Source organism: Furipterus horrens, unplaced genomic scaffold, assembly GCF_987537825.1.
Source record: "Furipterus horrens unplaced genomic scaffold, mFurHor1.1.pri manual_scaffold_4, whole genome shotgun sequence".
NCBI lineage: Eukaryota > Metazoa > Chordata > Mammalia > Chiroptera > Furipteridae > Furipterus > Furipterus horrens.
Window position 1 is genome coordinate 29,090,446 of NW_028327174.1, and position 27,309 is coordinate 29,117,754.

The 27,309-nt window shown below is 33.6% G+C and overlaps 1 protein-coding gene across 3 annotated transcripts in view; it reads right to left on the reverse strand.

Moving 5' to 3' along the window:
* Positions 1 to 2,028: 2,028 nt before the first annotated feature.
* The window catches only part of LMO3 (LIM domain only 3), a 51,339-nt gene continuing 26,058 nt past the window's right edge, over positions 2,029 to 27,309 (reverse strand). For all 3 annotated transcript variants that reach the window (XM_090275470.1, XM_090275469.1, XM_090275468.1), the window contains 2 exons: positions 10,385 to 10,510; positions 2,029 to 2,453 (listed from right to left, as the gene is read on the reverse strand). In XM_090275470.1, the coding sequence (XP_090131596.1) occupies positions 2,348 to 2,453; positions 10,385 to 10,510 (232 nt within the window). In that variant the 3' untranslated portion in view covers positions 2,029 to 2,347. The remainder of the gene's footprint in view (positions 2,454 to 10,384; positions 10,511 to 27,309) is intronic.

Consider the following 27,309-nt stretch of genomic DNA (forward strand, 5'->3'; position numbering starts at 1 on the left):
TTTGTTTGCAGGAGAAGCATGAGCATGAATTCTCAAAGGATTACAATAAATAAAAGGCAGTAAAAAACGTTGTTTGGTCTCTGGGTGCCAAGGGTAGTTGAACAGTTTGTTCCCAGTTTACAGGTATTTTGACATCTTGATCTTAACATATGCAAAAACATTGAAATATATAAAGATCATTTGAAAAAGATACTGACAACTGAAACTGTACGTCCACACGAATGTCGAGCAGCTCTCACTGGGGATGAGGGCATGGCTGCAGCATTACGAAAGCCACTTCTCACTCTCTCCCCTGCACCCATGTCTCGGTTTTGTCTTGTTTGCTGTTTTTGGTTTTGATTATGCAAGTCTTTTTATAAATCAAATGTAAGGCTCTAAGGCTAAAATAATAATTATATTATGGGCCCCAAATAGCTATTCTTGAAATTCTTTTATCTCACATTTGGGGGACACGTGACTTGAACATTCTTAACCATGAAGCATTTGTAAAAATACATATCATTCACTTTTCACAGAATCATTTTCTTAAAAATGAGAGGCAATATCCAGATTCACATGCATGTCCATAATAAAGCTTTGTTTTTAAAACAAGTCAAATCCACACCAGCATTATTTGCAGTTTAATATTTTGACCCCAATCCAAGAATTCAGGTATCGCATTTAATATTCATTTGCAATACATGTATTGATGGGACAAAATATGTATGCAAAAAACACTAGGGAATATTGTTTCCTATACAAGAGGACAAGAAAAAGATAAAAAAGAAAAACCACAGCGCTAAATTTGCTTTAGTAAATACGCCTCATTGGGTGCCTATGTGGGATTTAGATTTATCGAAAGGTAGTTTTATTACAGGGAACAGAAGTAAAGAATCAAAGTGTGAGCAACCCAGAGAAGGGAATTATAGACTCATTTTATGTATTAAGCTATAGTTTAAATAATCAGTCTCCATAATTTCTGTTTCTAGAAAGTTTTCTTCTTTATCAGCTATCATGTAGGTGTGGGAATAATATTTCACCTTTAAAAAATGGAGTGAGAGATTTCAGTTTATGTGTAATATGTACCAAGTGGGTAATTACTTAAAGAAAGCAAGAGTAAGACACATCAAACTTGAAAGTGTTCACTTTTAAACATTAAAATAAGTGGCATGTAAATACAGAAAAATATATAATCACCACTTCTCAGCTTTTTATCAATCCCTTTTTTTCTCTTCTTCTTGAAGATGCTATGAGCACTATGTTGCTCAATCAAAAGTAACCTCACTATTTAAATATCATCATAGCTTCAATGTGCATTATCATGATTTCAGTAGATTCACATTCAAATCCTTTTAGTGCCAGAAATTTATCAAGCCATAGTTATTAAACACTAGCTCTTATGGAGAGATCTGGGTGAAATTTGTACAAGAAAGCTAATTTGCCATTTTAAAATCATCTTATAATTGTTGTAACATTTTTTTAAAGTAACCCTTTGGAAAAAATTTACATGATACCCAAAGGCACTAGTTCACAATAAGGGGTGAATGACTAAAAAAACAACAACAAATCTATAATATAGGTAAAGGGCACACACACACATTCAAAGGATATTAAAAGGATAACTATTAAGCTTTAAAGTTATTCTAAAAGTGGCACTTTTCACGTTGGTATAAAATGAAAGTGCTTTAAGATGAAAATTTTATGCAATTTTTTTAAAGCTGATCTTAACCCCCTGAAAATAGGGGGTTATAATGAGAACACTGATAGACTCTAACTCATAAATGGCAATAATAGTGGATGTTGCTAAAATGCTTTGTGTGTGTCTGTATTTTTTAGTCTTTCTAATGTTGATAGACTTGCTTTATCTCTATGTGTATCATTAGTGAGATTTGCTCTTCAATTTTTTACTAGAAAGTTACAACTCATTTAAAATAGCTGGTAGATACAGAAAGCATAAATATACAGTAAGTTTAAACACTGATTGTACTAAATGCAACAATACAAAGAAGCAAACAGAACACAAATGGTAACACAATAAAACTGTATTACATTTGTGCTTCGGATATTACAATACATTATATACAATAGTCCAAAATAAACATCTCATGCCAAGTGACACAAAAACAAATAGCAAGCAAAAAATCCAGCAATATGTACATTACTTTTTTCTTTAATAATAAACATTCAACTCTGAACTGGGCAATTTCACTACATACAGATGCAGTCCGCCTTTTATTTCATATATCCATCCTGCTTTCCTATATCTACGCTATTCAGTAGGTTTCTGTGTCAATTCTTATATACACGTAGAGCAAAAAAGATAAAAGAATGTAGTGCTTTGTATTCTTAATGGGGTGATGTTGATAGATCAGCGAACCTGGGGTGCATAACCTTCTTTCATTAAACCTTCTTCGTAGTCCGTCTGGCAAAGGATCATGTTATTCTTTAGGAAAAATTTGTCTCCAACACAAAATCTGAAAACATTTAAAAAAATATAATGTGTTAAGACCATTTCACTCAGATCTATAGATTTGAAGATTTCTTTCCTAATAATACTTTCGCTTGGAAATTCCCTGAATTTGAAAGCTTGGCTTAGAATGTTGCCTTTGTTGTGGACACTAAAACATTGCACACGAAATTTGAAATCCTACCTTTATATAAAAAAATCATAGGAACATTGAGGAAAACGCATAGGGCAGCAAAGGTGATTTTTAAAAACATTTTATCACATTGGAAAAAAAAAAGAACTAATCTATATATACACTCATTAAAATAAGAACAAATGATAATATTTCACTTAAATGATTACAGAAGATTTCATGATTGGCCATTTATCCAATTTATTTTAAAAATGCATTAAAATGAATCACACAATTAGAAAATAGCCCATTTTAAAGCTTTCCATATAAACCTTTTGTTTTTAAAATGGGATTAAATTCTAGTAATTTGGGAGTGATCGTTCTGTAGTGAAAGTTATTTTAGCACCAGACTGATGCTGGGCCCATAGTCCTTTGTTTGTGGCAGGTTGACCAACTATAAAATAGTAAATTTCATTTCTTTTGAGCACTTTCAATTAAACCTAAGGGCATAACCTGAACAAATTTTTAAATATTTATGTGATAAATAAACTATCACCCATTAGCTAATTATTATTTTATTTGATAAAACACTATTTAATGTGCAAGATTGTAATGTTTTTAATAAGTACTATTTTTGTATAATTTTCCAGTGGTGATACTTTGGACACAATTAAGGTCAGAAATAAATGCTTGTGCTGTTTCCGGTACATTTAACAATAAAGTAACTCCAGGGAGATTTGTATATATTTTTAATTGTAGCAATTTAACCTTCCAACAGCAGTGTCTGGTAGAGTTGACCCAGTAAAACTATTTATAGTTATACAAGTTGACCTCACTCACCTTTGATAGTGGTCTCTCTTTACCAGATAGTCAATTTTGAATGATGTTCAAGAAGAAATCTTAGTGGATAGATTAAATTGTGTAGTGAAAGCCACCCTTTATGGATTTGTGAAGTTGAAAGTTTAAATGAGGAGCAGTTGGACTGATTTACATTTGTAAAGATTGGAATGCTAGACAAACAGTGAACCTTATTTATTTTCCAACTGGGTAGCTTTGGAAATTTATCCTTATTCTAGCTTAAGTAGATAGAGGATGGTGTAATAGAAAAAGTAGATTGAAAAGAATTAGCTTTCCTCTTACAGAAGATTGGTCTGTTTATTTGTGGAATTTACTTTTTTTCCCCAGGATTACTGCCTGCTGATGATGTTGATTGAAAGTACAGACTATGTGCTAATCATGAAATCCTGGAGTTGTTTGTGGTCAAGGCTATGGGATATTATGAATATTCAAGCCTGGACTTGAAGTACATCTTTTTATTGATTACACACTGTAAACTTTAAATATGGTGCTTAAAAAGTGGTGTTACAATAAAGCAGTTTTTGCAGATTATCCTGATTATTAAGACATGTTGAAGAAAAGGACAGGTCTAACAGCCAATTTGTATACTTAATTTTTGTGAGATTATATAAAATAGCACGTAGAATATATGTGATTACTGTTCAAAACTTTCACTTTATTTACTATTGAAAGTAATTTGAACAAAGAAGCTAATAATGAAATATTCCATCAAAAATAAATGAATTCAATTAAACACTCTTATACTCCCCCTGATATTACTTAATCTTTTTTTTCTAAAAACCAACTAAATTAGAAATACTCTTTCAACTCCATATTGTCTATAATTTTGCTTTAATTTTCAACATAATTTTTAACAATCCCCCAAATTCTATTCACTATTAAATAAAAACATGTTTCTTTTTTGTCATGTCATGTAACATCATTCTTACCTTCCGAGGCCTTGAAATTTAGATAATTTTTATTTGTAAATTTATAAACAGGATAATTACAGTGAGAAAAAACACTAAACCAAAAGCCTGGGGGTCTGGTCTTGCCTAATACAAGATATAAAGAACATTTAATACTTTTTCTGAGTTAGTTCTCTGTGAATAAGATGAAACAGCTACATCACTGGATTGCAGGAATGTTATAATAAAAAAAAATATGAAAGGTAGAGAGACATATTGCAATGAAGAGCTTCAAATCTAAATGTTCCACTTAACGATATTAAGATGAAATTTCAGTTTTTCTTATCTGTAATATCAGTCACTTTTGTAATTTTTGTGGCAGAGTGTGTGAAACTTTACCTCAATGTCTGGAATGCTGTGAACTCTTACCTCAATGTCTGGAATGTTGATAATTAAAATAGCCACCTTTTATAATGTACTTACCATGTGTTAATGCTAAGCATGTGTATATGTGATTACATTATTCCCTTCAATCTAGATCACAGATATTATCCTTGCCTTTTTCAGATGAAAAATCTGAGGCTTCCACCCAGAATTAAATAATAACCTGTCCAAGCTTTCATAGCTGGATGTATGTGGTAGAGGAAGAAAAGGAACCAGGTTTCTTTGGATCCAAGACCCATGCTTTTACCTAAAGGCAGTAGAGCATGAAGCTACAAAGTTATACAGACTTATTTTTGTGTGTATGCGTTACAATTATTTTTTTTCATAACTTTAAAAAGTTTGCCTGCCATTCAATGAAATGTTGGTAATATAAATGAAATTCATTGGGACTATTTCTACCTGAATATTTTGTTATTATTATATTGTAAACTGGATAAAGTACATTTTATGTGCATTTCAATTTATACTCAAAGGTCAAGATGAAAGAGAGCATGGGTGAGGAATGTCACAATTACATATATAACTCAAACAAAACAGCCTTGAAAGCTACGGTTAAGAGCAAATTATGGTTAGGATGCAATTAGAATTGGTATCCTCCTTTAAAATGTTTCATATATAAACATGAAGAAATGAAAGAAACAGCAATGCAGATATTAGACACTTCATAAAATAATCTATAACTGTAATTTTGTAAGGCAGGCTAATTTCCAATACTATATAACCAGTTTCTTATGAGATTTAGCACTTGCAGTAAAAATATTTTAAAAGCAGTGATGGCCAAAGGATACCGTCAGTATATTAATAGGTAGGGCTAAAATTCCTGAAAATAAACTGGTAATCTCTCTTGTAATTTAATCCTGATTACTTGTAATATAGTCAATTCAATTAAGTTTTCCTTCATTTAAAAAATACATTTAAAAAAAAGATGTCTAATCAGATTTTTAACCATCTAATTGTGATGTCTGGCATTAATAACAGATTTAATTTCCACGTATTTTGAAGTGATTCTAGCTGAACTCATGTGGCCTTGGACAATTGAAAAGTACAGAATAAATCACCCCTATAAAATATGGGGCTTAAGAGTTTTGAGCAGGTTATCAAAAGCGTTTCTGCTGAAAAGCCTCTATATGTAACATCCTTTCTAAGAAATGAAAATAGTAACTTAGTCATCTTTTCCTGAGGTTACTGACTGTAATCATTAATTTTTACTTCAACAACAATTTTAAGAAGTGGGGTATCCAATCCATATCTCTAATGTCTCTACTTTTCTATTTAACATGCTCAATTACTAAAAAATGGAGATTTTCATACTGTACTTTGTTTTCAGTAAGAGGTGCAGTCATATACTGATTGTGTCATTACTACAGAATTGTGTACAAATTCACTGTCTTTTCCCAATGAGAGCCCCATTGTTATTACGTACACACTTCTGTTAGAAATTATTCAGAGTCTACCTTACTGTAACAACACTGTATCTAATTACATTTTATCCAGTTAGCTGGAAAATAAAATACCCCTCTTGGAACAGCTTTATACTGGCTCTGAGTCCAGAGACTAAAACCAGACTGCTAGGGTTCAAATCTTGAGTCTATCATTTATAACTGTATAATCTTTGAATAGTTACTCAATTTTTTTTGTACTTCTGTCTCATTGTCTATAAAATGCGATCAATAATAGTACTTACATATGGGTTATTTTTAGTATTAAATGGGTTAGTACATCTAAAACAGAACACTGTCTGGTGTATGATCAACACTGTATAAGAATGTGCTCTCATTATTTGCCAATGATAACCTTTTCATCCTTGCTTAAAATGTTACCTAGCTAAGAATATTTCCCCCTTTTTTCCATCTAACTTATAAAGTCTAAAAATTCTTTAGTTTCCACTCCCTCCATCAATGTGCCCTGACAACATCAACTCATTCTGATCTTTCCCAGAATACCTATTTATTAGTGTATCATTATTTACTTTGGCATTTCAAATGTTCTCATGAGTGTGTAATAGATTTCCCACTCTGGACAGTAGTGCTGTGGTAAATGACCATGAATTTTACTTTTTTTGAACACTTTTTTTTATAAAACCATCATTTAGTTTTACAGAATTTTGTAGGGGGAGAGCCTTATTCGCCTTCAAGAAATTACTTATTCCACAGAATTTTCCAATTCTGAAGGAGATTCAGTTATTCTATAAGACACCCAAGATAACCTTCAAAATAGAGAAGCTTTAGGTTTTTAATTCTGAGCTCCATATTTTTAGCCATACCCCTCTATAAAGGGCAGAGAGGATATGTATAAGGGACAAACAATTCTGAGAAGTTATTATTGCTAATATTTTTTAAGCATTCAGAAGTATTATGATATTAATAATATTTCCACTTAAAAGTTACAATGAGATGACTGCTAAATAAAGTTCAGAAGCATGTATAAGACAATTTCAGATGTCAATAAAGTTTGCGTAAGGGCAAGTGCCAATAAATTACCTATATGCCTTGTGTTTCACTTGAAGTGCAATACTATGATAATGATTTGGCCGCTGAAAACACTGGCTTCGGTGGCATATGGCTTTATTGAAGAGGATTTCCTAAGGAAATGTCAAAGTAAAAGCAGGATCTCCTATATTGAAAACCTTCCATACTGAGAGAAACAAAATTTGTCTGCTTTGCTCAGCTGATGAAGATTAGTTGACTTCCTGCATTAAAGAAGTTTGTCTTGTTGGGGCTGAATTGACAAGACAATAATCAAGTGCTAATTGTGCATAACCAGAACTAAAGACAGGCAGTCCCATTATGGCATGTAATAAACGAAGCGAACACGGAAATATATTGGGTATTTTAATAGTGATACCAGAATAGTATTTTGCAGAAATGAGGATGTGAACAGTTTTAGAGTCAAAATTTAGGAGTGTTTGTCATACTTGACTGAGTTCTACTGAGGAGATAGTCTTAATTGTGAGTGCAACCTTTTATTTCAATGGTGAACTAAAATAAAATACGATTTGTAAATAGCATTAACAACCTACAATTACTTTGCATCATAATGGAATTTAGCCCTGGTTTAGCACTTGAATAATGTTTTAATTTTCTGTGTAGAACATGAATAAAACAGGTAAGCTTGCCCTAATAGAAAAATGAACAAAGGGCATAAACAGGCAGTTCCCTAAATAAAGAAATAGCAAAGGGCCACTAGAAAGCAAATGGATGCTAACTGGAAATTATAATGAGATACCATCTTTCATCCTTTAAGTGACAAGGATTTCTTTTGAAATAATTCCCAGTGTAGAGTGAATGCGAGGGAATGCAGAGTTTTTACATTTCTGGTGTGCAAGAATAATTGGACTAACTTTTCTAGAGAGCATTTTGCAATATGTAACAATAGTCTTTAAACTTTTATATACCTTTCCTAATTAATTTTGCTCCTGTGAATTTATGCTGATAGATTTCAGTATGTGTTTGTTCATAGTCCATATTAATAATATTTGTAATATAAAAACTTGAATAAACAACCTATACATCTGATAATTTATTATATGAAGCTCCAGCACAAAAATGAGCATGAGAAAAGTTTAAAATATCTTAAAAAGAATTCTTAAAGGTAGGGGAAAAAGGCATACTATATTAAATTAAAAAGCCAAATATTAAACATTAGGATTTTTTCTTGTAACTTCCATTTAATCTTCTTAAATGTGCCTATAATATAAAGTATGTGCTATATATCACTTGTAGATGTATGAAAAGTTGTACAGCTGGCTATACACCAAAATACTAAAATATTTTCTCTTATAATAGTAAGAAAATAGTGAAATATGAGACAATGTTATATTTCTCTTTGTATTTTCTAAATTTTCTACTATGAATATGTAACCTTTATAAGTAGAAAAGCAGTAAATGTTATTATATGAAAATAACTTAATTGTTAGTGGATGCTATTAGTCAACTGATGAGACAAGTAAACAAAAGAATTTAAAATTTACTGTTAATACACTTTTAAAATGTATTTGCATACATGTACACATGCATGTAAATGTGTCTGTATTGGTGTGTGGATAACTGTGTTTGTTTATCCATATCCTTACATACAATAAACAACACGTGCATTTGCCAATTTATTTTTGGTTAAATGTCACTGTAGACTAAATTAAATTACATTGATTCCAGGTATTTGTTGGGAAGACTCAAGATGTTGTGAGATGATTTCCTGAATTATTTATTGGGTAAATTATATATGACAAGGTATACTGAGTCACAGTCTGAATATCTATTTAGTAGGAGACATTATTGAGATATGTATCTTGTATAAAAGGTAAGTGAAATATTTGGTATAAGTAAGTTATAAATATCAAGGAAAACAAACTAATTTTTGAGAACCTATTGTTCTATTTTCTAATTTCTAATTCTATTAATTATTCTAGTTTCTAAGGACCTATTCCTGGTACTTATCTACATTACTTCATTTGATTTTCAAAATCTGTAAGACAGGCATTAGTGTCTTTATTTTAAGGGCATGAAAACTAAAACCAGAGAGACGAGGTAACAGGCTCACGATCACAAGCTAATATATGGTGGGGCTGGAATTTGAATTCAGTTCTCAGTGTAAACATCATATTCTTTCTACTACTCTATGGGGCCTCATAAGAAGATACTGCATTGAACAGTAAAACAGGAAATTACAATAACTGAAAACTTGACACAACTAATATTTTCTGATTATATAGTATGTCCAGGTGTTTTCACACTCATACAGGATTTATTTTCATTAAAACCCATCAAGTGTACTAATTTTTGAAATGTATTTTTAATGATGCATATAGTTTAATATTCTAATATACTCTGTATTTGTCACATAAAACAGGTACCAGTGGTATATAGTTCCCACTGGAAATAAAAAGTTATAACTTTCAATAAAGAAAAATGGGATGAAGTCATAAGACTTCAAGATGAAAGAATTCCCTGCAGTTGACTAATCCAGCTCCCTTATGTTATTAATGAGAAAACTGAGGTCCAGAGAGCTAATATTATTGGTTTATGGTCATACATCTTGTGAGGGGCCAAGTCCAGACCAGAATTTAGGCTCTTAGATTCGCTGTGCAACACTCTAGATTCTCCAATGCTGCTGCTGCCTTCTTAGTTACTAGGTATCTCTAGCCCTGTTCACAAAGAGACTTGAAGCAACTTAAGACACACACATAAAACAAGGTTGAAATTCAGCGTAAGACATCAAGTGATAGGGCAACTATAAATAAGAATAACAAGATGAATACACACCACATGCCACAAATTCCTGTGTATTTGCTTCAGTGCCAGTGTGTTTGCTCACAGAGGTAGTGAAAAAAAGGAAAGACATTTAAATCTACTTTTTAAAATAGAAAAACAACAAAGAGCAGAATGAATAAGAAGAAGACTAAAAGTTTATAGAAGTGTTCTCATTTCCTATCATACATGGTGAATTTCTTTTAGGTATGAGTGTAGTTTTAAGCTTCTCCTCAGTGATTTGTTTATGGCACAAAATGAATATTTTCAGAAACTGAAAATGCTGAGGTTAATTGCTTTCAGTAAAGTGTACTAATATATAAGTCCCGCCTGTTGAACAGCCAAAAAAGAGTTTCACCATTTTGTAGAAGACAAAATGAAATCTGAGTACCTCTGATTACAAAGCTGACACGCAAAGCAGTCCAGGTGGTACACGTTGTCCTTGGCACGCATCACCATCTCAAAGGCAGGGATGAGCTTGCTACAGGCAGCACAGTTCCCTGTTACACCGAAGAGCCTGGAACAGTAGACAATTTTTTCAAACTCTTACAGAAAGATCTGAGCAAGTGACTAGAGAAGACGCTAATATACTTTGCAAAGCTATCAATGCACAATGCTTTAGGATGTACTCAAGTGAGTTTCATCTAGGTATGTACATAAATATTCTTTGGTGACACACACTCAATTGACCTTTCTTGATGAAAATCCCATCTTCTTTGAGAAGAAAAGGAAAAGACAAATACATTGGGAAACTTACATAAACAGAAGTCAATAGGGGTGAATTCGTAGCAAAAATGTACTAGTTAGAATATGGAGTAAATATAAAATAATGTAACTTTGATCTTAATGCCACATATTAAACATTTTAGTTAGAAAAAAAACCCATTTGAATGATTCACTATTTTTGTCACCTAGTTGCTAAATAGTTCACCATTATTAGCAAAAGACCATTTAAGGGTAAGTCATTTAAATAGTCAAAAAACATTACAGGAGCCCACACTTACAGCCCAGTCCTATACCATAGTTATAGCTATGATTATGTTATTCAGGTAGCACATTAAAGTAAACGAGGCTATAAACTCTGTAGAGCTAGATCATAAGTGGGAACATAATATACTGTAAGAACCACTGGAATTGTCTGGGAAAAAAAAGATATTTTTAAAAAATCCTATTTGCTGTAGATTCCTGTAAATAGTTATTTTAATGACCTAAAATACAGTACAACACAACATGTCTCCATATTTTCATAATGGGAGGAAATAAAATATTTTATTTATTTTCACTGGCAATAGTTAAACTAAGTCTCTTTAAAATAGTTAATGGTGGTGAAGAGTTATTGCAAATAATATTCTGTGCATAGTAGTTAATGCATTTTTTTTAACTAGGAAGCAAACTAGATGAAAAACACCACATCTGCCAGTTTGCTTTTTTCTCTAGCATCAGGCTGACAGGAGAAAAATATAATGGCTCTCATGGGAGAGACCAAATTAAAAGCAGTTCTAAACTAATGAATTCAAAGGTGTTTTGGAGAAAACTCATTTTAGTTATAAAAATGTACTTTAAAGTATCTTAGCCTTTCATTTTATTGAACTTAAGGATTACGCGCCAATGTGCTGAAGTTTCTCTGATTACTTTCTATGTACCCCGAAGATAGGCCTTTGCTTTAGGTATGCATATTCATTTTCAACTTCCTAACTACTTCCTCTCACCAGGCTAATGGCGACTGGAGGAAAGCGTTGTAAGAGTGGCTTTTAAGTGTCTGACAAACTTGTAATAAATGTTTAAGCTTATGTTTCTGTGAGATTGTCTCTTGAAGAACTTAAGCACCTTGAGGGTAGAACATACAAATGCCTTTCCAATATTTTGCTAGCATAATCTGTACACTCGATAAAAAGTAGGCAAGGTTCATATTCAAGAAGACTAAGTTAAAAATTGTTACACACTGACTTTCCCTGAAAAACAATCATGGACATGGACAACGGGCGGGGGAGTATAAAGGGGAGAAATGGCAATGGGAAAAAATACAATAAAACTAATTTAAAAAAGAAAAAGTAAAACATTTTAATATGCTTAGTCTAAAGAATATAACCAATAACCTTTGTGCTCTCAGTTTACAGTCCCTATTTTAGGAAATAATTTTTATTTTTTTAAAAAGAATCTCATTGAAGATATAGTACCTTGAGTCTCCTACTGGCATCATTAAAAATGAAACCATCACCAAGTTAAGTTTTCATCCTATTCTTTTGTTAGCAGATTTTTCCGTTCATTCTAACACTTCACATCTACTTTTCAGAGTACTTCACGTGATCTATTCAGGAGTCACATCACTTACGTGTGCCATTTGTTTCTTCTGTTCTTTCATCATTATTATTATTATTATTGAGAAATAAGGAAACCTTAAAAGTTCTTTATTCCATGCATCTAGGTGCACTTGTGCCTATAAAATGCGATTAGTATGAGAGAAAGCAGTTCTTCAGAACTACTCAGTTTGCTTATACCTAATAAACATACACACACAATGCCATTTTGAAATTCTGGACATAGTTTCCCCCAATTTCAATTGCTCTCGCTAGCTGAGCATTTATCAGCTACCTGATTAGAATTTGTTTCCACACAAACCATTGATCATCAGCCTATTACTAGGCAAATGACAGTTAATTACCCACTACATTAACCACTGGGACCTGAGACCTGCTTCTGCTGCCATCAGTCAACATGATAAATGTGGCAAGTTCAGTAATGCATGGCCAGCCCTGAGCTGCCTGCTATACTGTGAACAACCCTCAATCTCACGTCCAGGCCCAGGAAAATCTATGGCAATCTGCATAATTACAAGCTCTGGGTTAATAACAGACAAATGATTTGTTGCATCTAAACAAAGTCCTTGGAATGGTCCCGGTCTCCGGTGGTTGCTTGTACAGCGCGCTGCCACGGGTGTACTTTCCAGTGCAATGTGCACAAAACAGATCTCTGACATTACAGCCTTTCAATTTGTTGCCCTCCAATTTATGGATTCTGCATATGTGATTTTTAATCATTAAAAGACTCTTGGAGCAATATTATCTTAATTATTCTCTGCTGTAACCAGGGAATTAGGCTTCAGATAAAATTTTCTTCTTCCATCCACCCTCCCTGCGCCGCTGGAGGCTCCATCAGTTTTCATCTACACCTGGACTCTGAAATCCTAATGATGAATTATTGCCCCTTTTCCTAAGAGGGCGAACCTTACAAGGGAACATTTTACTGAACTGTCAGCTCACAGACTGAGTGCGGAGATGCGGAAATCTGATCTAATTTACTGCAAAACGATGCATTTGTTAAGACTTTTTCCTCAGTTTGGGCCAAGGATCAAGAGATCATTCTATAGCCACATTCTCCTTTTTCTCAGTGGGACAAGCCCAAGATTCTCTGGGAAATGAAACCAAGTCCTGTTTTACAAAATGGGCTTTTCAAAATAGATAATGTAATCCTTTAGTTTTCAAACATGACATTTGGCTCAGGCAAAAAGAATTAAGGCACGCACCGCCTTCATTTGTAAGATTTTTTTGCAGCTATGTCTAGGAAATATTCAAGAAGAGTCTTTTAATTATCTAATTCATTTATACTATTCATAATCCTGGAAATTTCTGTAACCGTTGCACTCCCAGACTCATTTACAAGGGTGTCGGTTTTGATCTACTTTCCTGTTGAAGTCAGAGATCTCTGTAATCCCTTGTTTATAAGGTTTATATAATCTAAGCCTTACATAAAAGTAGGGACTAGGTATATTTAGTAAGTAGTACACTAAGACAGACAAAGATTTACTTTAAAACATTTTGAAATGTTGACCTAAATAATCATAGAGTACCAGCTCATGAATGTATGATAGGGAAAAAAATAATGTTATTGATCCATTTTGCTCATTTTAAGATGTCTTACAGAGTCTCAAAGTACACAGGGGTTAATTTGCCAATTTATGGGCTACATTTTTCCCCTACCATTTATGTTCATAACAGGCTTTATGCAATATGACCTTTCCCTTGTTTCTGACACACTACGAGAAGTAGACTTACAATGTAAAATGTGACAACTATCATCTACACAATATCAATGCATATTATTATTTGCAGAAATCCAAAAGGAGGTTCTGTCTCTTTTCCACTTCCTTTTTTGCTGCTACCGCCTGGTATTAACAATCTAAACATAGACACAATGATAAAAAACAAAGAGACAACTTTCTTATGGGTAAGAACTAGGCCTATCTGTACACTATATAACACTTCCTACATTGTGGTGAGCATTTACTGAGAAATAATTTATAATTTTTATGTATGGGTAGTATACCAAAACCTAAAACAGTACACATTTATATTTTTAAAGTTTCCAGGAAATATCTCATTTTTACAAAATGTTCAACATCTTTTGGAACATAGCCATAAATCAGGAGAATTCTGTATGGGTTAGTAAACATCAATTACCAAAGTTCTGGGGGGCGGGGATAGAGAAAAACTCAAGACATATAATCATTTAACATAGCAATAATAAATATGGTTTACTATAGGCATGAGCAGTGGGTAAGAATGAGTGCTCACTGTATTAATGTCTTTTATTTCACATCACCAGATGTTTCTATGGATTTCTTTTTTTACCAGATCAGTGGCTCAAGTCACTAAATCAAACTCCCCCAAGCGAATAAAAAGCATAGTATTTGACTCAAATTAATTTATTATTTGGGAGAAAATGCATAAATAAATATCACTGCAGTAACCCTTAATTCTGAACAAAGATCAAATATTCTTTTCTAGTATTCAGTAATTCTCAGCGACTTGAAGACACATGAATTTACAGTAAGGATAAGACTTAGTTTAGTTATCATCCTATGTAAAAGAACTCTATGTGCAGAATAACTAGAGATGAAAAGAGAAAGGAAAGTTTACTTTTCTAAGAAGATGTCATTATAATCAATAGAAAAGAGCTTCAACTTTTGATTGCTGAATGACGAAGTTTTATTGAATATGTTATGTGGGAAGGAATGGAACATTTTCATAGATTGAGAAGGGCAATTGCTTTTTTGTCTATTGCAAATATAGTTCTCATCCCCTTTTCTATTTCACTTTTTAAACTAGGGAATGTACTGATAGAAAATGAAAACACTTTAAACATTCAATTCTTCTCTTTTAAAAGTAAAAAGCTCACCCATTACAAGGCTGAAGAGAGAGGAACCTATTGTTCTCTCTCTGTTAGTTCTTAGCATGTGCTCCACTCTCACAGAGATGACAATATTGTGGGAGTTAATATATATATATATTAGTCTGAACTACTCTCCTAATCATTACACAGGCTTAGGACATGTTTTTAGTATACGTTTGTGTACAATGCTGACTATGAATTTTTCTAAAGTTAAGTTTAAACTAGCTAAAAAAAGTTGACCATGTTTTAAAGAAACTAAATACATCTGTTTAAAGAAAACTTAGAGATTATTTCATCATTAAGTACTTTTATTCTATGAAATAAACTCTAATTTAGCTTATTAAGTTCAGCCTTGGTATATTTTATATGAACATATAAATCATACCAAATAGAAATATAAAAGCCATTTGCTAAAAGTAAAGTTTAATATATACCTGTATAATATATATATTCATTTTATATGCATGTGTGTATGTATACATGTGTGTATTCTATATATATATACACATACACACACATATAAGATAATGTATATAATATAAGATATATATTAGAAGCCTAATATATAGGTTACTCTGGCCTGGATGACTGAGGCTTCATGTTCGGTACAGTATTTTAAGAGTATCCTCAGAACGTGCCCCTCTCCTATGCTCAGGCAAAACTCTACTCTTCCTTGAATCAGACAGAATAGTCCAAATTGCAGGGCTGGGTGTTCAAACCTAACCTAGAGGGCTAATTCTTAAGCATCTGTCTGCCAACCACCAGTGGAATTTATTATCAGCTCATGATCCAACCCATTTAAAGAACAACTACATCTTGGGGATAATAAAATCATAGGTAAAAAGTCAACCATGAACAGGAAGGGAGACAACTTAATTTTTTGGTTTTTAGAATTCTTGAGGTCTACTTAGTACTACATTGGGAAAAACAGAAACATAGAAAGGAGTGCTAAAAGTGAAGAAAGATTTTGGTGGAATGCACTGTCATCTGTCTCTCTGGGTCTTGCATATTAGGTAAAGAAAAGACTAAGGAAACATTCTAAGAAGACTTCATTCCCCACTAAAACTTTACTTGACTTATAGAAACCTATCATTCCAGAGAAACTATGTCAAGTTCCATGAATGCTTGGTTAGGAGATCCTGCCCTAAACAACCACAGAATCTACTCCAACATGGAGACTATGACTCAAAATAGGTTGTGTTGGACTTCAGATAGTTCAGGAAAAAAAAAACCCAGCAGTACCCTCGACACGGTACGCACAGTCCTTTACCTTTCACCACAGAGCTGGTTCCTTCTCTGCCTCCAATCAACTCATAAGCTAAGCTAACGACCCTCTCACTCACTGTCTGTGGCTGTGCTGACAAATATGGTAACCACTAACCACATGTGCCTACTGATCACTTCACATGTGGCTGTACTTAATCAATGTATGTTCTAAGTATGACATACACACCAAATTTCAAAACTTAGCACAGGAAAGTAAAATATTTTATAAATAATTAAAAAATATTAATTACATACTGAAATGATAATCTTTTGAATCCATTTGGTTAAAGAAAGTATGTTTTCAAAATTAATTTCACCTTTAAAAAACTTTCCTTTTAATATAGGGGCTGCTAGAAAAATTAAAATTAAAACATTAATCACATTATATTTCTATTGGAAAGTACTGGCCTAACACCTCAGGTTTCCCTGTAGCCCTAGATATACTTTACAAGGTTTATAAACAGTTAAACAAATGGACGTCTAGGATTTTCTAATTAAAACTCATCCTAAAATCTCTCTTCCAGTGTTCCATGCCTACAGATAGGAAAAAAAAGTAAAGACTAGAGATATTTTATTGTAACTTAAAAGTATGTATGCTAATGATGTGAACCACTATAGTGCATCCATAATCTGAAAGAGGTGACAATGTCCCACCTATCCTTTCCAGTTTTAGGCTTACTAAGTGTTAACTCCTTTATAAACTTATTTTCTGCTCCATGAAGGCAGCAACAGGAAAATAAGGAAAGAAAAATGAGCTGACATTTGGGCTGCCTAGATTGTCCTAGCTCTTAGACTATTACTTACAATTGGAGTGCTTGCTTCAGCAGCACATATACTAAAATTGGTATTTAATATTGGAGTGAGCATGAGAAACTAACTCTCCTTATCCAAGTCTGACCCTTTCCTCACTAGTATACTTCTCAGTACACCCTATAAAAATGGGGCAAGAAGGGGATACACTGGGCAGAAGTTTCTGTGTTAATGATGTGAAAGAGGGCGATTTACTTAGAATCATCTCTCTCCCTACATCTGACTCAGTTAAAAGTTGCAAACAGTGATTAAATATTATATTTTCACTTTCAACAAATAACTATCAATTTCTCCTCAGACCCATTTTTCAAAGCCTTATGAGCAGGTGTTACTGCTATTTATGATCAGCACTGCGACCTAGAGGGAGAAGTAATTTGGGTAAAAAGTAAAATTGAATGTTTTTCCTTCGGCATATGATGAGGATAATACTTCTGAACAAATATGGCAATTGTACCAACATTTCACAGAATCATAAAATCTTGGTACTGAAAAGAATCTTTTGTAGCTTGAATAAAAGAAATGTGTCAAGCTTGCTATTTATTGTTGTGATATTGGAAAAACCAGAGTTTTCAAATTTTTACATATAGTTTTGGAAAGGTCTAGAGTAATAAAAAGTAGAAAAAAAAAGAAACAGTAAAAATAAAGGATAACATATGAGCTAAAACTAGAAATAGATTTAAAAATAATAATAAAAGTAGATATTTCACTTAATCCCTATAGCATCCCTGTTCTAATCAGTCACAATTATGTGAGCACAAATATCTATTTTTACAGATATTGTGGCAATTTATTTACTATATATCTATATTGGTAGATCAAAATAAATCTGGCACTGGTTTTAGCTATAGTACAATAAACACTAATTGGAATATACTACATACAATTTTATAATAAAAGCTTTAAAAAATTTTAAAGTGAGAATCTGTTCTATCATGAGTTTCAAAAAGCTTTACCAACTTAAAATTGTATAGGTCTTTCAAGGTGGGAACTTTTAAAGTGTGTAATATTTTCTTAAAAATCACATTGAAGTCTTGAAATCTTTACAGATTCTCGGAGGCCATAATTACCTTCTCTTTTATCTTTCTTTTTCACACATTTCTTTGCATACACTAGATATAAAAGTGAATAAGAATGTAAGTGGAGAGGTATGCATCTTATTTGAAAATATTACTTTTACCCATCTCATAACTAATGAAGTATTGAGATGTTTGAACAGTAAAGGAAAACAAAAACACTTACAAGAAAGTACAAAGGTCATTTTGAAAACATTTATTTGTGAATTAATCATGGGAAAGAACTTTTCTTTGGTCTTTTTCAATTAAGCCACTTCTTATTTTCACATGTCAACTTCAACATATTTCCAAGTGCCACTCACTCATATATCAGGCACTAACCAAGACTCGCTAAAGTTCCACTGGCAGAAACAGACTCAGTGATGACAGTGTGATTGGAACTGAAATGCAAAACATTCTCTCTGATATAAAGTGTATCTTTCATATTCAGAAATTATGAGATAGTGACCGTAATTGCTCAATTATTTATACAAAGGAAACAAATCATTTACCCAGAATAGGCAAGGCATTTCCTTGTCTTTGAAACTAGCCAGTAAAATTCCAGACAAACATTTCTGCTGTGATTAATTAGTATGTCTTACTTCAAAGCAAAAAGCACTTTGCAGGAGAATAGTGACAAACTATATAGGGACCTATTACCTCCAATTTAGTTTCAAATTTTATTTAAATCTTTTACCTTACTTCTTTGAGAAAACAGCCTAATTATAATATGTTAATTTTAGGTAAATAGCAGAATTTGGCATATCGTATAATTTATTTTATAAGTTAAATTGGCCAAAGAAAAAAGGTGCATAACTTTGTCACTGATATTCATCCTTGCTTTTATCCAAGAATGTTTTGCTATGGAGACATCTGAGTGCCCCCTACTTCCAAATCCATTAATATAACCATCAGAGATTCCTGGAATATACCTTATTTGTTCTCTTTCTAAAAAGTATTTTCCACAAAGCAAATGTAACACCTGACATCTTTTACTTCTTTAGGATTTTAACAGACAATTGTTATTAAATTCTTATAAGAAAGTATTCTCAAAACTACCATTTAAAAAAAATCATACATGGGTTAACTACATGTAATAAGGATACTCATATGCCAGTTTGCCCAGGCCAATCTTGTACATATTCCTGTAGCCCAGTCTAATTACTGGCAGTACTTCCTTTATCAAGTATCCTTGGTTAAATTGAAAATCACATGTAATAGCTAAATCTCTAATAATAGCTAAAGATCAATTAGAATTCAGAGGTTTCAAACTTTCCATTCTTCAATATTTTTTGACCCAAATAGGTAGATTGAATTAAATACCTGTTAAAGGCTTTTGTATAATTTTAAAATTCTGTGATTCTTCATTTTAGCTGAAGTGTAACTGGATGATTCGGGTAAAAGCTAATATGGATAATTTGAGTTTTGGTTGTCAGACTGAATTTGTAACATTCTATTAAAACTCAGTTAAAAGGGAAGGAATAACTCCTTTTATTCAACATGGTTAGTATTTATATATATGTATATATATTCACACTGAATTTTAATTTGAAAATCCTTTAAAAGATTTTTGAATTGCCTTAAAGTAAGATTTAAAAGAATTACCAAAATAAAGCCAGGAAAACAATTATTTGTAGGATTAGATGAGTTCCTTTTTGGAATAAGAAAAAGAAGACTCATAAAGACAAAACAGTTTTGTGGAAGGAAGAGCTATAACTCTTTAGCATGAATTTGTCCAAACTTGATGTTTTCCATAATGAACCAGTATAACACTCAAGACAGTATTATGAAGGAGAAACATTCAAGTCTAATTTTTGTGTAGTAAAAATATACAAAAAGAATTACAATGAAACCTATAGATATTATTGTATATACAAATACGATATCATTTATAAACATATATGATGTTTCTGAGTAGTGTTTAAAGCACTTTCTTTTGTAAAATGTTATTTCCATAGTGCTGAGTTTAAGTAAAGATTTCGTTTTTGGAATGAGTATAGATTTTCTTCATAAAAAGATAGAGCTACTGAGGTATTTCCTTTGTTGTGTCACCTTTCGGACTTATTTGAAGTACTTCTTAGAAATTGCTATGCCACGGTGTCCAGAATTTTAACTACTCTTTAACACTTCTGAACCTGGATGTCAAACCCTTAATAAACAGAGAATGTATTGGGCTGTAGAACATCAATATATAGCCAACTTCCAATTTATAAAAACACTGAATTCAGTTATCTCTAGAACCACGCATCTAGTATTAACCATATAAAATAGCTCTGCTCAGTGTCAATAAAATAAATGTTTTTTAAAAGAAATCTAGGCAAACAACTTTGGGAAAACCTCTTCATGGAATATATGTGAAAATAATTTGCTTTAAAAATATTACATTAAGGCAGGATCTGCTAAAATATTTGATACAAATTCATTCATCTAATTTTCTAACCAAGTGGATCTGAAAATAAGTTATCAAAACAGGAAATTACAAATATGAACCTATAATTATTGAAAGTAGATATTTTCTAAATAATTAGTACAATTTTAAAAATACTTTTCTATGTGTTTATTTTCCTATCCAGATACATTTGATGAAATTATGCTTAAATCCCTTGACATTTTAATTTCTTTATTAAAATTGGGACTAAGCCATTTATTCAAATCACAGCTAGGGAAAAACCCATATTAATTAAATATATTTCAATTTCTGTTCATAAATGCCCATCACATAAACCTCATATTAACATATATTACTCATGTAAATATTAATTAGGCTTTAGAGGGAAAATATTGAATAAGGCACAATTTATGATTAGTGAACAAAGTCAGACATAGCAGAAACAAAGATTTTGAACTCAGACATTTCAAATACAGAAAAATGAGGTACTGACATCATTTAACAACTGGCATATCCTGGTAACCAGAGACCCTGAAAAGAGACCTTAAAAGATATTTGAACATAAGTATGTGTGTCTCTCTGCGCTGTGTGTCCACATGTATAAATAAAGCACTAACCTACTAGTTATCTTTTTACTCTCAGCCTGTCAAAAAAAAAAAAAGAAAAAAAGAAAATAAAACAACCCTGTCATCTGCAAAGGCGATAAGGGGGGCAGTTTAAAGAAGATACTGGAGCCTTAAGCTTCTTAATGTGCCAAGAATCAATCCCATGAAAGCAAACAACTTGAAAAGGGTTATATGTATGTAGGAAAGCTCTCAGGCTCCCTCCCTCTCTGCTCCAGCCAAGCTAGCGTTCAAGTTTTCTCACCCTAATGACCCCTGAAGCAGCCCTGAGGGATTGCAAAACACGGCTGTTACACCAGGCAGCTTGCTAATTGAGAAGTTGATCGGGGGTAGAGAAATCCTGCTTTACCACGTTAAGTGTCCAAATCAAGCATGACTAGATTGACGTCGCCAAATCACCGTCTGGAGGCCACTCCACGCCAAGAGCAGCAGGGCTTTTCACACCTGATAGGCCCTCACTCTATCTACATCAAGTCACATTAAGAAAGGAATGTATTACGAACGGGAGCCCTGGCCCCTGAGAAGCATTACTCCACTGCCTAACTGCTACTTCTCGTCGTCCCCCAGTAACAAACGTGTCCACGTGGTGGACCTGCAGCCTACCTGTTCCCTCCGGAAATCCACCCTTCCCCCACCACTCCGCAGGTTTTCGCTGTTAGGAACCCAGGATGAGTTAGAGGAAGTCAGCAGGGATAGACATTTTGTATCACCTATCTCGGTGACTCTAATTTAAATTACAGAACCCTTGGGACAGTTTGCAAACAGTGACTCTTTAAAGCTTTTTCTCTTGCTTTTTCTTTTCTTTCTTTTTTTTTAATGACATTGCAGATTCACGATGTATGATCAATGAAAACGTCCGAAAACAGAGAGTGATTTAGACACCCTGCAGTGTGTGGAAGAGAGGAGAGACCTGCCTTTGAACTTGGAGTCCCCAGTCACGGATTTGCTGCTCTCCAACCTAAAATCTCCTGTGACAGATGGCATAACAGATATTTTCGACAGCCCAGACTGGCAGGCTGGTATTACTTGGTGTTTTTTTTTCCCTCCTACACTCTTATTTCTGACAGGTTCAAAGCACTTCAACTATGTGGTTTTGGGGGAGGGGGCGTGGAGGGAATTAGGAATTTCCCCTCTCATTCTTACCACTTTTTCTTTATAAATCATGTTATTTATTGAGACGATGAAATTAATTCCTATCTGTCCTCTTAACTGTAGGGCACATAAGGAAATAAATACTAGCTTGTTTCCAACTGCAAAGATTTATTGATGTATTTTTACTGACTATTAGAAAAAATTCTTACAGAAATCTGTGATAGAGAAATGAACTTTCCCATACTTATTAGGAAGTACTAGGCGGCAGCCATTGTGGAGATGGGAGAACTGAGGCAGAGTGGTAGCAGTAACTCACCTCAGATTTTGCAGTAGCATTCACTGACACCTGGCAGTCTGTTTTCCAATACCAGACTGGTGTTCACTTTGTACTGGGCATTCTCTCTTGCCACGTATGATAGATAAAATAGTATGATAAGTGGGTGACAAAGAGAAACAAACAAAACACGCAAGGGAGAAAGGTATTTTCTCATCCAGCAGCAGATGACAGGGTATTCCGTAGTACTCTAACCGAACACTGACTTGCAGGTTGTAATCTAAAGATTATTATTATAATCTAAAGCGTGATTATGTCTATCACATTTTCATAAAAAGCTCAGCATTCTCCTTTGAGGCTCCACATTGAGAAACAAATTCACAAGAATAAAACTCCACTAAAATGGGAGCTTTACTTATTTTAGGCAACATACACATAAGATCAATTTCCACCAACTAAAGGTGATACTGTGTACAAAGCATTTTTAATGGAAAAAAGCAACGGAAAGTCTAAGTCCTCTCTGATAATTATACCTCAGCAAGTTCGAGAGATCAGTTAAAAGATTTTCCTGTGCTTACATTTTAAAGAAACATCTGAAATCAATATCCATATGAAATCTGGTCAATTACAGAAGGGCTTAGCATATGAGGGCTAATGTTTATTTAGTCCTGTCTCTGGACCTGACACTGTTTTAAGAATTTTTCACATGTTATCTCATTAATCCTCAAAACAAGCAAATGAGGCCGGTTGCAGGTTACCGCCCCCCTGCCCCCATTTTATGGATGAGGAAAATGAGGCATTCAGAACGATGTAACGTGCCCAGATAGTTAATAAGAGAGCTGAACTCCAGGAATTCCCCCTTTACCTCAATAGAAGAGGCAATTCACTACTCCCATGTTTTAAGGATCTCTCTTCCCTTATTGACCTCTAGGAAGGGTTTATGATTAAGGCTAAAATCTGTCTCTCTAGAACTTCCACTCACTGAGCCCTTATGGGACAAGTCTAGCTCATCTTATACATAACATCATTCTCTTAGGCGGACAATATACCTACCCTACCACTAGCCCCTCACATTCAATGTCAAAGTGGATGTCTCAACAATCTCCAAGTCCCTCAAATCAGAGTTCTCAAATTCATCTGTGACTATTTCTCTTCTGAAAGCTCCAACGCTGGTTCTCTCTCAGATGCCATATATATATATATTTTTTTTTTTTCCTTTTACGTGACCTCCTTTTAGCATGCATCATTTCTTCTCTGACCTCCTAGCTGTACGTCTTTTCTACCAGCCTGCCCTGTCCTGCTCTTCATCCTTCACTCTTCAGCCAGTTACCTTTCTATAACACAGATCCAATGTGTTGTTTCTGCCTATAACCTTCTATAGCTCCCTACTGCATGCAAAGAAAATGCATTAAAGTATGAAAGGGCCAACCTGTCTGGCCTGCCTTACTCTCGGTCTTCTCTTTCACAACTGCATCTCACCCTCACCACGTTTTCTCCTCCCTGAACTCACCATGCACTTTCATGACCGATTGCCTATCATTCCTACTAAATTTATTCTTTCTGGCCAACTACTCCTCCTTTTCTACATTCAGCTCAAATGTCACTGGATCTATGAAGTTCTTCTGATTTCCCTGAGGCAAAATGAATAACACCCTCCTTTGGATTTTTAAGCAGTTGTTTTCATATACTACACGACCCTTACTGCATTTGTACCAGCTTCTGTCCCTCTGTTTGTCTCTTTCTGGCTCTATAGTAGGTTCCCTAATAGCACGCCCTCTCCTTTACTCTATGCCTAACTCATATAATATTTATATGCTTTGAAATTACTGAATTACAGAGTAGGATCATTCCTGGAAATTAATACTCTTCTCTTCTCTTGTCAATTAATTAGATTTTATATAGGAATTTTACTTATACCTAGATTAGTATCAACTATTTTTAGTATCCCATTTTAAAATCAGTGTGTAATGGATATAACACCTGTGGGTGAAAGTAAAAATAGAGATGATCAAAACACGCTCTCCAGGTCCTTTCCTGAACTATATCTTATAGAAATAACCTAATAAGGGCAAGGCTACACTGAGTAAAGCGGCACCAGGACCATGCTAGGCACATCATCAACTACTTACTGAAACTCAGAACAGATTAGCTCCATCTTTGATCCATTGCAGATGGTTTAATTTCATCAAAACTGTAACTGGAAGCTGAAGAAAACTTGCTAATTGATATCATGTCTAGCCAGCATATCTGGTAATATTTCTTTACCATTTTTACTCCATCATTCTTAAGAGTAAGAAAAAGCACAGATCAAAATATTGTTTCTAACTTAGGCAGGCAACCCCAAAAGTGCTCCAACATTCAGGCTGAATATTATGATGAAGCACAACTCCTTCTTATTCTCAAGATCCATCTCCTAAATCTGCTTGGACCATCTCTTACTATAATTCTTCCATGAAGCTCAGTTATTACAAATCACATTTTCCTAACCACCTGACAGTTATTCTTTGTTATTTTTATAATATAGGTTGTCACTTTATTACAATCATTTCAGCAATGAGAAATATTTCATTCTACCCCACTCCCTCCTCCTGACCTCTAGTCAGTATTTATTGAGCTACTACTACCTGTTGGATTTTGTTCTAGATGCTGGATACAATAAAACAAGACACTGCCCTACCCTCAAAAGGTCTGCAGTCTAATACCGGGGAGAGAGATAAGTAGGTATAACAACAAAAACAAAAGTGCATTTCTCCTTGTAACAAACTGGTCTGGACACACACCTGGGAGAGGATTTTCCCTGAAAGCGCTAACTTCCTCATTTTATTCATCTGTTCAGTGACTTACAATGGCTCCATCTTAGCCACATAATAATATCCATTCTGCACAGGATGGCTCTCTGGGTCAATTCTACAGGACCATAGTTCTCTCTTCTTGCCAGATTTAGGATTCCCAAATACTTATATTTAAAAAAATTACCTATTATTTATATGAAACTTATATTAATGCGGGGATCCTGTATTTCAACTGGTGACTCTGTGCTTAAACTGACCAACCCATTAGCCTCATAGTTAAAATTAAAATGGACACTAGAGCTTGTGTGGGTAGCTGCTTCCATGTGAACTGTGTTATCTCCCATCTTTCATGCCAATCCCAGCCTTCCCCAGAAGTCTTCCCAGGCAACAGAGACTGTGCTTTCCTTTAAACTCTTATCGTTTAATTAAACTTAGAAAATATTAAGTAACAACAGTACTGTAATGTTCTCAAATTGAATTAAATATTTGAGGGATTCTAAGAGATATTTTTCCTTCTAAAGGACATATAAACTGCTTAAGTTTGAGAAATACTTATTTAGTTCACTTGAACAATATAAATTCAAAATAACCTCCCGCCTCTTCAATTATAAATGGATAGGGCACGAGGGGAGGAGTCAGGCAGAAAGGGAGTGAGGGGTGGGAAGGAAGTTGTCTTCTTTGGTGAAGACCCATTTTAGCCTGGCCCAGGCTCCGAGCGGATTCAAAATCCAAAGCACTCTAATAACCGAATTAATTCACTAAACAAATATATTCAGGAAGAAATCATTCATAGCTCTATACTTAATAAAGTTTCATTTGAAATAAAAAGCAAAAAAGAAGTCCTTTATTCCAACAAAATATATTGCATTGTTAAGGTCTAGTATATTACATTTATACACACTCTTGACAGAATATATCACTGCAAATACGTGACCTTTTCCAACCCAAACACTCTCTAGAGCCTAGTTTTTAAAAAAGGCATTGATTACAAAGGTCATAAACTTCCATAGGGATATTTTTAAAGAACAAAATGTCCTTTATAGGATTAAATTATATATATGTGTATATATATATATATCCCCTCTATGCACATTATTAATATATTTAGAGGAGGCTTTTTAAAAAAAATGTTTTTGCTATTTTCCAATAGGCTTAAGAAACATCAAAGAACAAAGAACTGTCTAAATTTCTCTCTTCATCAAAAAAATATTACCAGAAAAGTAATGGGTATGATTCACAGAACAGAATTAAAATCTAGTGTCTCATGCACTGATGAGAAACAAGTTTCCTGGTAGGTACTTCATGCCTTCCCAGGTATAAATTTAATTGACATTTTAGCAATGGTATACCAGTAGTTTAGAAAGGTAACACAGATGTGTAAGTGAAGAGTTCTCTTGCTTCTTCTTGGCAGCATTATGGCACACTACGACTATAGTCACTATATACAAAAGCACAGGTGATGAGAATGGGTTTTGGAGGCACACTCTCTGGATTTGAATTCTTCTTCAAACACTTGCAGCTTGGGAATTTTGGCTAAACAACTTAATCATCCTGTGCCTCAGTGAATTTGTCTCTAAAATGGGTATAATAGCAATTCCCAAAGGGTAAATAAATTTACATCTGTAAAGTACTTAGCACAGTTCCAAGCTCTTGGAAAATATCTTAAAAATAATATTAAAATATAAGGTACACAAAGACAAAGGTTTTTACTGGTATTTTTCACTCTTACAGTCCCAGTCACCGGAATAGTATCTGGAATATAGTAGATTCCAAGAAGAATTAGCCATCATTTGAGTGACTTTATTTCACAGAGCTAAAATCATTCCTCATAATTATAACAGCTCTGTCC